Source organism: Python bivittatus, unplaced genomic scaffold (assembly GCF_059951505.1).
Source record: "Python bivittatus isolate LINGU-HERP-01145 unplaced genomic scaffold, Pbiv_v1 ctg000090_np1212, whole genome shotgun sequence".
NCBI lineage: Eukaryota > Metazoa > Chordata > Lepidosauria > Squamata > Pythonidae > Python > Python bivittatus.
The window spans coordinates 2,418,572-2,431,991 of record NW_028277046.1 but is presented as its reverse complement, the minus strand read 5'-3'; the positions used below and the strand labels follow the sequence as shown (position 1 = coordinate 2,431,991).

General features: G+C 45.5%; 1 protein-coding gene across 2 annotated transcripts; it reads right to left on the bottom strand.

Annotated features, from left to right (window-relative positions):
• Nucleotides 1-53: 53 nt before the first annotated feature.
• Nucleotides 54-13,308, bottom strand: SLC35E2B (solute carrier family 35 member E2B). Of its 2 annotated transcripts, none has more exons than XM_007441050.4 (9): nt 13,190-13,308; nt 9,330-9,804; nt 8,233-8,368; nt 7,007-7,134; nt 6,191-6,311; nt 5,771-5,824; nt 3,805-3,877; nt 2,731-2,876; nt 54-2,379 (listed from the first exon to the last, which is right to left on the bottom strand). In XM_007441050.4, the coding sequence occupies exons 2-9, from the start codon at nt 9,676-9,678 to the stop codon at nt 2,127-2,129; spliced, it is 1,260 nt and encodes a 419-aa protein (XP_007441112.1). In that variant the 5' UTR covers nt 9,679-9,804; nt 13,190-13,308; the 3' UTR covers nt 54-2,126. The 2 variants fall into 2 exon arrangements, with proteins under 2 accessions (XP_007441112.1, XP_087992846.1); XM_088136720.1 differs by having other exon boundaries at nt 13,194-13,278.
• Between the last annotated feature and the right edge of the window lie 112 nt (nt 13,309-13,420).

Here is a 13,420-nt window from a genome sequence, read left to right as displayed (position 1 = left end):
TCACAGGAGAAAAATCCCGCTTGATGCCGAAAGAGAAACCGATGCAAATTCAGTGACTTTTAATTTTTATTTATTCAATGCAGACTTCGGAGAAGAAAACAGAAAACAGATACAGATTACACCCCATTGCGAGTTTCTTTCCTGGGGGGAAAAAACCCTTTAACAACAAGCACATCGGAAATCATTTGCGTCTTACACAGGTCATGAAAGGTCATCCACAGGATTGGTCTAGTCAAGATTTTAAAGTGGTCATCAGAGTGATGCCCGGTTGATGATGCTTGAAAGCAAGGCCACCCGCTTTCTTAAGTCAGTCTCTGAATATCTGACTGTTTTCAGTCTTATTCTGGCATCCGAAACATTGACGATTTGGCCCCAACACAAAAGCACCAGTAAAAGGTTTGCCTTCAAGTTTGCCCAGGAAAAGAGAACATGTTTCGCCATTTCAGAGGGACAAACAGCAGGAGCCTATTCCGCCTGAGAAATTTTGCATCCAAAGTCCAGCGCTCTGCGTATTCTCTTACACAAAGCATCGTTTGCTTTACCATTTTAGCGCAAAGGCTAAGAAAACAGAGGGGAGGGGGGGAAGAGGGGAAAAAAAATTTGGAGTCGGGCAGCAAATTTAGTTTCCTGGCTGACAAGTCAGGAAATGTGGAATGTGATGTATTTTTGAAATGAAAATACATTTCAAAATACATTCATTTCAAATGCGATGGATTTTTGAAATGAAAATACATTACATATTAACGTGCTGGGTGTAAACGTTATTTTTCCTACAATTAACATTGGACCACATTTAGTTCCTCTGGACTATAGAAAAGATGATGTAGACAGGTTGAGAGCTTCAAGCTGCTCAATTCACAGGAGTCTCCATGGTTCGGTGGCTGTTCACTTTTTACTTCCGGGTAAGAAGCTAACAGCCTGGGAGCACAATTTGGCCCTTGCCTATCAATACTGGTCACGAGGACATTGATGGAATGGCAGTAAAGGAGGAAGGAATTAACTCAATGGTGCCAGAGGCTAGAGATAAGGACAGCTTCCCACAGTCGTAACGGGATTCTCAGCATTCGTTTGGAGAGAGGGCCTTCCTCGACTAAATCTCATTTCCTTCTCCAGCAGCTTTCTGGCAATCTGGTTGCTTAACAGCATCATACCACATAATCCAGGACAATACCCAATACACCATTCCCTCTTCATTTTACAATCCCAAATGAGTCTATCCTTAAATTCAGGAGAAACTAGAAACAACCGTTTCTAGTGTGCCTTTCCCCAAATCACTTCTTGATTCCTATTAGCAAGGCATCCTGATTTCCAAAGTTGACGGGGTTGATCGCCTGCCCTCAAGCGGTACAGAAATAAAATAAAATAAAGTTTGGGCAGTCTTTCCCTTACCATCTGTGCAAAATGTTTCTCAGCTCTCCCCACAAACCATTCAACAAGGTCCATTCCAGGGAAACCTGAAATTTTAGCTTGGTTGGAGTGGCTGTGACAGAGACTACCTTTGCTCAGAACACTGATGACATCGCAGCAGAACATCTTCAGAAAGTTCCATCCAGAGATTCCCACTGATGTCTAGGACTGTGGCTTAGCAGAGGATGTCCCTGGGAGGGGGCACATTGGATGCACACTATGCTAGTGGTTATGAAATCCTGTGGCTCCCTGAAAAGACATTTTGCCGTTTTGAGACTTCAGAAGATGATTCCCTTGGGAGGTTGGACCACCGTAGGGGTGGACAGTGGCCAATACATGGATCAAGCAGACTTTTGCTTTCCCTTCACACGCGCAGGCAAAGAAATTCAAATGATCAGTGGAGCAGCAGACGGTTTGAGCCCACTGGGCATCTGTGGCAAACTCTGCTGGATTTTACATTGCTCTGGTGGAGATGCACCCAAAGTGGCTTTCAGACAGGCTTGTATATAGCGGCAGCAGAGTGCAAAGCCGACGTAGGAAGGGCTCTTCCATCCGATGCTTCTGTTTCTCGCCTCGTCTTGCCTCCCATCTTTCTTACCGTGAGCGCAACGGGCCTTGGGTAGCATTCACAGCTAATCCCGAGGACTTCGAAAGAAAAATACCATTCCTCTAAACGTCAGCGCAGCAAAGTTAAGGCAGAAGAGATGCAGGAGGAGGTCTCATTCGAATGGATGGGAGTCCTTGGAAATGAGCGGCTCGGTGTCTTCCTTTACACCTGGAGACAGCTGGAGGGCTGTGGCTGTTCCCACCAGACTCTGGAGGGTTTCCTGTTGGTGCTGCTTTGCTCGGTTATACAGCAGGACCCCAATGATTACCAGCACTGTCCCGATGGCCGAGAGGCTAGTGATCTTGTTTCCAAAGACAATGATGCTTAGCCAGATGGACAGGGCGTGCTTCACCGTGCTGGCAACACTGGGGAAGGACACGAAAACAGGAGGAGACAGTCAGACCCACCCAGGAAACTCACATACAGCTGCAAATGTTAACACACGGAGAGAGGAAGGAAAACTCTGCTCTGTTGCTCTCCTGCTCTGCGCAATTTTAAACGCCTCTGCCAAAACAAGACAAGCTACAGCCCTTGCTGTACAGGCAGGGATGATGGGAGCTGTAGTCCAGCTGCCCTGGAGGGTCCCAGGATAGAGAAGGAACCCCGGAACTTTTGCCAACCTCGATGAAGTCACCTAATGGGTTCCTTGTAAATCTACTGCTGAAATAAAGGAGTTTCTTACCCAGTGAAGACCACGTGGTCGGTTTTTTTTTTACCTGAAAGTTACTGGGGAAATCTTGCCCATCAAAGCGTAAGCTGTGACGCTTTGAAGGTGGAACAGCACCCCGTCCATCAGGAGCAGCACCACAATGTCCTGGTTGTACTGGAAGCTCCGCCCGCTTTTCCCAATCACCGGCATATCCTTTCAGACAGGAAGAAGGAGAGAATCAGAAGAGAAGGCAAGGCAGATAGTTAAAAGGAGGGAGGGGAAGCCTCAGTCATCTCAGCTGGAAATCCCAGGAGCTCAACCTGGCATCTTCTGGATGCAGAGCAGACTTCCTACCCCCAATTTTACTGCATGTGGAACAAGAGCCCACTGGAGCGCTGTGTGAAACACCTTTATTGGCCTGGGACTGGCAACACAAAGCTGAACATTATTCACTTCGTTTTTAGCATACAGTATAGATATCTCTGCCAAGAGAAGTTTTTCCCACTTCCTAGCAGCCTGCTGGAAGGAGTGGAAAAGACAAAGCAAAAAGGAAGGAAGGAATGGACGAAAGGAAGAAAAAGAGATGGAGGAAGAGAAAGAGATGAAGTAAGGAGGGGAGAATGAATGAAATAGGAAGGAAGGAAGGAAGGAAGGAAGGAAGGAAGGAAGGAAGGAAGGAAGGAAGGAAGGAAGGAAGGAAGGAAGGAAGGAAGGCAGGCAGGCAGGCAGGCAGGCAGGCAGGCAGGCAGGAAGGAAGGAAGGAAGGAAGGGGAAAGAGAAAGAAGGGGAAGGAAGGAGGGAGGGAGGGAGGGAGGGAGGGAGGGAGGGAGGGAGGGAAGGAAGGAAGGAAGGAAGGAAGGAAGGAAGGAAGGAAGGAAGGAAGGAAGGAAGGAAGGAAGGAAGGAAGGAAGGAAGGAAGGAAGGAAGGAAGGAAGGTAGGTAGGTAGGTTGGAGAAAAGGATAGAGAGAAAAGAGAGAAATGGCTGCCCCACTTGGTTTGGGTCCTGCCCTGCCAAATGTTGGCTTGCAATTTACAATCTATGACAACGTTCCCCAAGTCTGGGTTCCACAGTCCGAGGTGGAACATGAATTGCAACATCCCCCTTCATTGCCAAACACGGGGCCAGAACCCCCATCTCACCATGAAAAAGACCCAGGCAGGAATCAGCATGATCACAGCAGCTGCACTCGTGTAGAACTGAAGCTCAGGAGCACTAGAAAAAAAAAGGAGGGGGCGGGGAGAGGAACGAGTCGAGCGAGACGAACGATTCCTGCAACTTTATCTGAAATGCACCCCTGGCGAAGATGACACCCGTGTTCTCGTCACCCCTTCCCCCCCCCCCATCTGATCCTTACACAAATCTCACGAGAGACGCAAAGCAGGAACTTCCAGCTTTCGGTCCCTTTCAGTTAGCCAGAGCCCTCCTAATCAGCTGCAAAGCACGGAGCAGTGAAGCCCAACGGTCATCAAGCTACCTTATCGCCTTGGACAAATCTGTCTAAAAACAATCCCCTGGGCCCAGGCTGCTGTATCTCTGCCTGTTCCTTCCCCCAGCAGTTACACCCGGCTTGCAGAATGATCTGATCAAACTCCAGGCCGGCGGTGGTCACGGCTGGTTTAGAAAACCCCGTGGGGAGAAGCCCTTTGGCCTACAACTGCCAGATCAAAAACGAGAGTGCGCAGTCGCTGCAGAAGAGGGTAAAAAGAAACAGTTTGGACCATAAGGGAAAATCCCTTTCAGGTTACCCACTTAAGATTCAAATTGCAAAAATAACCTTTCGACTAGGACACTGTTTCTTAAAGGGTGGTCTGAGGACCTCCGGGAGTCCCCCAAGACCCTCTCTGGGGCCACAAAATCAAAACGATTTGCCAGAAATTGAAGATGTTTGCCAGCATTTAAAACAATGTCGCCCTTCTCCTTATTATTTTCTATTCGTTAAAAAAAAAAAGCAGGGTTTTTTTTAATGAAAAATATTTTATTTACATTCATCGAAGAAGCCGTCCATTTTAATTTTTAATAGGGTAAATATCTATAAACGTAACCCATACAAACCAAAGCTCTTTTGAGGCCCTCCATAATTTGGAAAACGGGAAGGGGTCCTGAGAGCACAAGGTTTAAGAAACACTGAACTAAGAAACGTTAAGAAACAAACAATCTTGTCACGATGCACTCGTGACTAATGAATCTGGATTCAGAAAGGAGCAGGTTATACCAAGCATATATAGTCAGGGGGACTAGTGGTGGTCACCAAGTTTCTGGTAGCTCCTGACCTCATTTTTCTCCGAGCCCTTCCTAACCACAGCCGCCAAAAGCGACCGAACTGTCTGAAAATCTGCAATGTAGCTTCCTCCATCTTTGAAGCAGGAAACGTAGAGGCTGCAGCCCAAGTTCTAAAACAGCATCAATCAACTTTAAAAAAAAGTTTTAAAAACAGTTCGCTTAGTTTCAATGAAAGCAGGGGAAAAAAAAAATAGAAACACAAGCCTTCTCTTCCAGCACAAGATCCTAAGCCCTTGCAAAGCTGCTCTAGGGTTGGTGCTAAATCCTGATGCCAAAGTATATTTTATCCATTCTTAGATGGCATTTTTTTCCTGGCAATGCCAGGGGGTATTCTTCACCCTGTTCCCCATTTTAGCCTCGCAACAATCCTGTGAGGTAGGCTCGGCTGAAAGAATGCAATTGTGGCAAAAATTGCCCGGAGAGTTTTGTGGCAGGTTGGAGATCTGAACCCGGGTCTCTGCTCAACATGTCATTGACAGCTGCTTAAGACTTGAAGGGGCAGCAGGGGAAATTAATGCAAGCCATTTGGAGCGGAGCAGAGCAGAGCAAAGCTTTGGTTAAATCATAAACACGGTTTAATGAGCAAAACCAGGTGGCTCAGGGTTATATCACAAAACCTTCAGTGGTTACCCCAAAGCAGTGTTTCTCAACCTTGGCAACTTTAAGAAGTCTGGACTTCAACTCCCAGAATTCCCCAGCCAGCATGCTGAAGTCCAGACATCTTAAAGTTCCTAAGGTTGAGAAACGCTACCCCAAAGCCTCATTTAGAAAGATCGTGGAGAGATTTCTTTTTTTTTTTTTTAGTAAATTTGACTAGATACTTACGAGAAACGGTACTTGTCCCCACTGAGCAGTTTTTTGGAGAAGACATTCTGCAAACTGCAAAGAGGGGAAGGAAACCACATTTATTTCAAAGGTTTAGTGGAAAGAACCAAGAGTGAAGACGGAGAAGTCACCATAACACTTTAAAATTCCTTTGCAGATGAGTTTTCTAGACATAGTTCCTCTGTCCAGTTCAGTGTTTCCCAACCTTGGCTACTTTAAGATGCGTGGACTTCAACTCCCAGAATTCCCCAGCCAGCTGGGAGTTGAAGTCCACGCATCTTAAAGTTGCCAAGGTTGAGAAACACTGATCTAGATATGGCTGGGAGAGAAGCAGTTTAGTGTTTTGGGTCAGCTGAGCCCCTTTATACAAATTCTCCCCTTCGTGCAACCCCCCCCCCTTAAGCCTCCAGAGATACCTACCAGTCCATAATGTTTGTCGACAAAGCTGCCGAGAAGCCGAGGATGTTGAAGCTCAGCTCGGTCGCAGTGCACAGTGCCAGCCCGCCCATCACAGGGACCAGAGAGAGATTCACAAAGAGCCCTGAGCCAATCCAAGGCAGAGCGAGAAATCAGACGAGAACAAAGGAACAGACATTTTAAAAACCAGCTAACCAAAGAGTTCTGGCCAACTGGACTTGGGATTGGGGTTCAGGAGGGATGAGAAGGGGTCTCCTTTTCAACCCCGAGGGGCTGAAAAGTGTGTTGAAGGCATGAAGGGATGGGCTCTGCCAGATGTGGTCAAACTAGCTGCTTTTCAAGTAAGGGTTTCCAGGAGAGGAAGTCAAGCAACATCTGGAGGATGGAAAGATTCTTGCAGCTTGCTTCCGAGATGGAAATCAGACTTGTAGCCACAATGGCTAAACAAGTGAATGAATTTTGCCCGGATGGGGCAGGGGAAATAAGATGCCTAAAGGATCTGGCATTTTTACAGTGCTTGTGCAGGAGATCTTCCTTGTAGTATGGATGATACAAAACCCAAGCCAGCCAGTGGAAGAATAATTCAGGGAGCAACAGAGATGAGGGGTTCTCATCAAGGGCTGATAAGTAATGGAATGATTCATCCCTCCTCCCTCAGCTCAACAGCTCGCCTGGGTTGAATTTCTGATCACCTCTGGCAACCAGGCATTAGCCCTACATGGGCAGATGAAAATCACTCCATAGATAGGACTGTCAAAGTATCCTTCATCCTATGCTCAGTTTCATTTTTTCAGGTTTAGTTATTTCAGCAAAACGTACCGGTGTATTCTCCTAAAATCATGCGAGACATAATAACAGTAAAGATGGGCGCAGAGCTTTTCACTGTCTCGGCAAAGGAAACCGCCACGTTCTTCAGGCTGACGAGCCCCAAAACCACTGTTGCAAATCTGAGAAGAAACAGGGGGAAACACAGTTTAACTTTTTAGCAGCCAAAATCTAGAAAGCTGCATGATGGTTGCTCTATAGCTATTCATGCTATTGCTTTGAATACAGTGACATTTATACCATGCTATTTGCTGCTATATTGTATTGTGTTTCCCTTAACTAATAACAGAACAGTCCCTCTAAAACAGAAATAAAAGTAGAGAAAAATACAATGCATTGTATTAAAGTGTATGCGGTCGATATTAATTTTAATTTTCCCTGTAGATTTTATACAGTGATTTTATACCGTTCTATCCATTTTTAGCTAATTTTCTGTAGTTTTTATAGATTAACGTCGATGTCACAAAAGTTTATACTGCACTATACGTTAGCTTAATATTTGAGCAGTATTGTGACTGTATAGCTGTGTTAGTAATTCTAAATGTTAGTTTCTTTTTACATAGTATATAGGCTAGACTGTTCATAGTGGGGTGATTGTAAATTGTCATCATCTAATGTTACTTTATATTGCTCAACATAAAATAAAAACTGACATAGAGCTGAAGATTCAGACTATCTTCAAAAACTATAAATACAATAGATTTCTCTGTTCTGTTAACTGTTCAAACAGGAATCCCTTCCTATACTCCCTAGGATTATAGGAGATGTCCAAAAAATCTGAAAAGCCCCAGGTTGGAGAAAACGATATTAAAAACTTTTTTTTAAGCTAATGCAAGAGCAGTAGATTAAAAACTAAAAAAAAAAAAAATCTCGTCATTGCCTGGGGCTTTGCTTAAGTTTACCCAAAAGTACAAAGCCATTACAACCATTAAAAACCACAGACTTCTCGCTATGCACAATGCTAACATCCAAAATGAGACATAGGAGCAGCAGATTAAAAACTTTAAAAAAAAAAAGAAGAAATTCTCCATTGTCTGCCTCGGATGATTCCCCCTGAGATGCCAGTACAAACCATACAAAAGTTCTTTTAAGTTTTTAGCTTCTTTGACTCAGCCTTCTCCAGTGGGGAACACAGATTTGGACTTCCTTTTTGCAACAAAGGGGGGGATTTCATCAAGGAAGAAGTGATACCGTTTCTGCAAACACGGCCAAGGGCTTACCGCATCAGGCCGACAAACAGCATAATCATGATGAAATTGGGAGGGTAGGAGAGGCGGCTTTTATGCTGGTAAAGACAGCAGGGGATGAACATTTTGACACAGCCGATACAGGTGGTAGAGAGCATTTGAACAGCGCCTGGGAAAAAAGACGGAAACAGAGATGGCTGGAATGAGGACGCCGAAACAAAAGTTCCAGCCAGAGGACAGCTTTTGGCATGGACAGAGCGCCCAACGCAGTTTGTCGGAGGTTGAAACGGGGGCTGCCTTCGCAGAGCACATCTGGTGATTGAATTAACCCGGTTTCTGCGGTGGCACGATCGAGAGCCAGTGTGGGATAATGAAGGTGTTGAGATTCAGGTTCAAATCCACCCCAGCCATGGAAGCTCACAGAGTGGCTTTGGCCCAGACCCAATCTCTCAGCCCAGCCTACCTCACAGGGTTGTTGCAGGGAAAAAATGGGAGGAGGGGTTGCTACGTGCCCTGCTTTGAGCTCCTGAACACAAGGTGGGATAGAAGTCTCAGAAATCAAGGCAGTACATAAATAAATATATTGAACTGAGGAGGGGGGATCCTCCCCACATACTATGCCACATAAGCCAGGTTAGCGTATAAACCAAGATCAGAATTCATCTGCCAGGTTTTTACAAGCATAAGTGGCAAACAGCCTTCCAGTGGCAAGAAGCCCATTTCAGCTGTGGTCAGTGGAAGAGACACAGGCAGGCCGAGTCAAGTTTTCTCAACATGTTTTGGACTCTATAGGAAGTCTAATTTAAGCTTAGCCTAAAGAAAAGCTCAGGGTGTTTGCGATCTCAAGATGGAGGGAATCACGGCCCTGATTTTCAGCAATCAAAACAATAAAACAGTGTTTCTCAAACTTGGCAACTTTAAGAGATGGGGACTTCAACTCCCAGAATCCCCCAGCCAGGCTGGGAGATTCTGGGAGTTGAAGTCCCCATGTCTTAAAGTTGCCAAGTTGGAGAAACACTGGAATAAAAGGAGCTTTGGAGCATTAATAATGAATGAACCCCAAACTCTGACCCCATGCTGGAGGTGATCTCCCCCCGTTTGGGTGCAAGGAGGGAGGTAAACGTGCTTACCCAGCATGCTCGGCTCCCCTTCCAGCAGGGACAGGATGTACTTGTTCAAAAACAGGGTGCAAAAGCTGAAGAAGAACCACAAAGTGAGGTAGATGAGGGCATAAGAACTCCAGATGCCCAGGTCCGACTCAATGACGGTGGTCTCGGTGATGGTGATCTTCAGGACGTTCTCTTCCGGCATGCTGTCGCTGCGCGCAATGACAAACCGTTCGCTCCGGCTAGGGAAGAGGGAGCCAAACTGGAAGAGGGTTTTCGCTTTGGGTTTGTCCTCCAAGAAAGGCGAGGCGAGGGAGGTGGACGGGGCAGCGTTGGCGAGGTCCAAGCTCGAGCTGCTTGTAAGGGTGGCCATCTTGGGAGGTGGGGATCAAGGCTCAGCTCCCAAAACACAGCCCCCTGTCTTGAGTAGGCAGCTCCCCCCGGCTTCCTCGGCGGACAAAGAGCTCCAGATGCATTTGCCCGCACGTTGCTCCGTTCTCTGCAAGAAAGGGAAGAGAAGTTTGGAAATCAAAGCACGGATAAAGCAAACTGGATTCACCAAGCTTGCGTTCCCCACCCTCCTAAGTGAATCTTCTGGGGGAGGTTGAGGAGGAGGAGGAGATGGCTTGTCATCCAGGAGGGGGCTTATTCTCAGCCGGCCCACGGGGTGTGATCAGAACCAGTGGGTTCAAACTACGAAGAAGGAGGTTCAGGTTCAACATCAGGAGGAACTTCCTGGCTGTTCAAGCTGCCAGCCAGTGGAACAGGCTGCCACATGAAGTCATGAGTTCTCCTTCGCAGGAGCCCTTCAAACAGAGATCCTCTAGTGGATCCTGTCTTGGGCAAGCGACTGGGCTAGATCACCCCTAAGGTCCCGTCCAACTTTAGGATCCTAGGAATGCTGGATTTTTATTCCCAACACACACTTGGGCATTTATTGCAGTCTTCACAAGCCTTCACTTCTCTTGGACTACAATTCCCAGACCCCACTGCAACGCCTGGGGAGTCCAGCGTTGGAGAAGCGGCTCTATTTATCTTCACCGTTTATACACATTCATTTTTTACAAGCAGCTGCTTTCCTCAACTTGGTGCTTTTCACCTATCAATCCATAAAAACGCCTTGTGGATCATGACATAACGTCCTCCTTTAATAAACATCTCCAGGTGGTTTACAAGGGAATCACGTTTCAAAATCCAAACCCAGAGCCACAATAATGAGACATCGCAATAATGTTAGTTGTACGCTGCCCAGAGTCACGTTCGGTGAGATGGGAGGCCATATACATTTATTAAATAAGTCAATCAATCAATCAATCAATCAGCCGAACGAGATAGTACTAATTCTGTTTATTCTGCATCCACTTCTCTGTACTCAGTTCCAGCAAACTACATATGTGTAGCCTAAACATAATTTAGTCATTTCCCCCCTCAATTAAATATTTCCCTTCATTTCCTTTAGCTGTTGGACAAGGGTCACTTTTTTTAAAGAGCTAACATCAGAACAATGGTATCTCCTGTCCGATCCACATCACCACTTTACCACTGTCTGCAGAACTCCTGTATTACATTTCCAAAAACTACTGCAGTTTCAACTGGAACGGACTTGTAGAGCAGTAGGTATTTAAGCCAGCAATATCCTTGGCTCTTTTGAAAACCACACAAAGTGAGCCAAGCAAATAGCTGCCTTAACAAACTGAAATTGGTTTACTGAGCCATGATGACTGGCCAGGAGTCAGATGGTTGGAGAGGGAGAGGAAGAAATCTGAGCTATGACCCGATGCCACGTCTTTCATAGCCCATCCCTGATTTTCTTCTCTGCCAAAACATCCATGAAAGTTTTAAGGACGTCAAAAAGTCAGCAGCTGAGCTCTTGTGATTGCCATATTGCCAAAACACACTTGAATCTAAAGCAGACCACCCCCATCTAGTGTACTCAATCCAAAAGACCATCAACTAATGATAATAATAATTCTTATTATTCAAGTGAAATGAAATGACACTTGGCCAGATGTTTATTTTCATTCTCCCTCCAAGAAAGCAGAAAGCAGAACAGAGAGAGAAGCAAACAAGAAGAGAGAAATTAAATAGATGACAAATTCAGATACGGCAGTGTTTCTTGAATGAGGTTGGCTGAGTTGTCTTGCATAATGCCAAAGTCTCCCTGGGCAGCGGGCAGGTTTATTAAAAGCCAGGTTCAAAGTCCAGCAGAAAACGGTCTTAAAAAGAGGCACACGGGGCCCAAAATGACATTACGGTCTGATGGAAAAATGAAATTAAAATCAGGGCGGGTACAACTCACCACATTAGAGTTGCCTGGCAATCTTGAACAAAGCTGGCTGTAGCAAACACTCTTTGAAAAGGAATGTTGCAGCCTTTTAAAAAGCCAACATTGATTATGTAAGGCATGCATAAAGTTTTTTCTCCCTTGCAATGATACTTCTCTCTTCGCTCCTTTCAAAATGATTCAGGCTGTAACATCTGTTTGCTTTCTGCATAAGACAAATGGCCAGTCTCTGCTCGTCCAGAAATCAAGAGACCTCAAATTTACGGCACCAGAAATTATATACGACATCTGGCAACAGAGGGGTGAACTTTTTAAATTAATTTTGGAAACAACTCTGTCCGTTTCAAGATGTGGGTCATCCTTCAACACCGGAGTCATAAAGTAATGTAGAAATTAGAAATTCTCTAAATTGAAACAGTGATTCCTCGCCTACACATGATCTCTCCTTGCCAAATGAAGATACTTCGTGCACTCAGCTCTATTCTAGAAAAATTGAACAAATGCGCTGAAGGGGCTGCAAACATGGTTCCTTTGCTTTCCTGGGAATTTCCAGCACATGAAAGCATCCAAAGAAAATTGATCAAGAATGTTGATCTAGTTCTTTAGGCCACAGCTGTGGTGATGGAGATCCTTTTAACCTTTTTCAGAGGTTACTGAATATCGTTTAAGATGAAATGGTAATCACCCTCATCAGTTATCATGTACTCATTTAAGCTTTATGTAGAACTGCCAATAAGTGTGGAAATGTTCTATACGTGCATACATACACATATACACACACCATCAAGCGGCTTATTCAGAGTATAGTCCTGGTATAGAAAGAATCAAATTTGCATAGGCATTGAAAGAAATAAAACAGATAAATATACAACTCTGTATGGCTCTCATAATCTTTTGAAGATGGTACAATAGTCCAGCCACAGTCACATGCAAGGTACATTTTATTATCCCCTCTTCCCATTCTAATCTCTTGCCTGATGAAAGGTACATTCAAGGCTGTGTTCACATCACAGGTTTATTCATGAATAATGAAATGGCGAATTGTCCACAGTTCGGACAATTCATTCAATGTTCTGGGCTCCTCTTGGATTTCGCTGGGTAAAGGTGAAACCGTGATTCCTTAAAGGTGGATTTGAGGCACATGGCTGCGTAAATATATCCACACTTCCCTTATCGGATAACCTGAACTTTAGCCCACAAAGGTTTATGCCACAATGACTCACTTTATGTTTCCATTGTAAAATAATTCCAAGAAGGATTCGTTCAGAGTGTTCCCAAACTCATCCTCTGTTTAGCTCCTGATGTTAATTCAAGCACCCCGTCCACATCTCTCTGCTGGCCACAGTAACACAGCTGGCCCAAAATCCGGGAGCCCTGGCCATGAAGCCACTTTCTCAAAGCGATTAATTTCATGACCGCAATGCAATATGCACACACAGTGAATAATATCCAGAGACATCCTTGGTTCTGAACCTTTGCAATTGCGGAGCCAGAAAAGGCTGGCTTGTCCAACATCTCCAGAACGCCCCTTCCAAGCCACAATTGCAAATCACCCCCTATTGCAATGCAACTGTGCCCGGAGTGCCCCGTAGAAACACACCTGCCTCTGTTCTCTGGCAGAACGTGTCCTCTTCTTCCGCAGCCATCACCAAGACTGCCTCCATCGGGCAGGGAGGCCGGCCTGCTACGCCAACTGCTCCTCCTCTGGTCGGGCGGAGCAAACCAGAAGTGGGAGATCAAAGACAAAAGAGAGAGAAATTACCGAATGAGACTAAGAGACCTGCTTAGGCCAGGTTTAACTTGCCCGTGATGAGGACTCTGGGCATGTGCA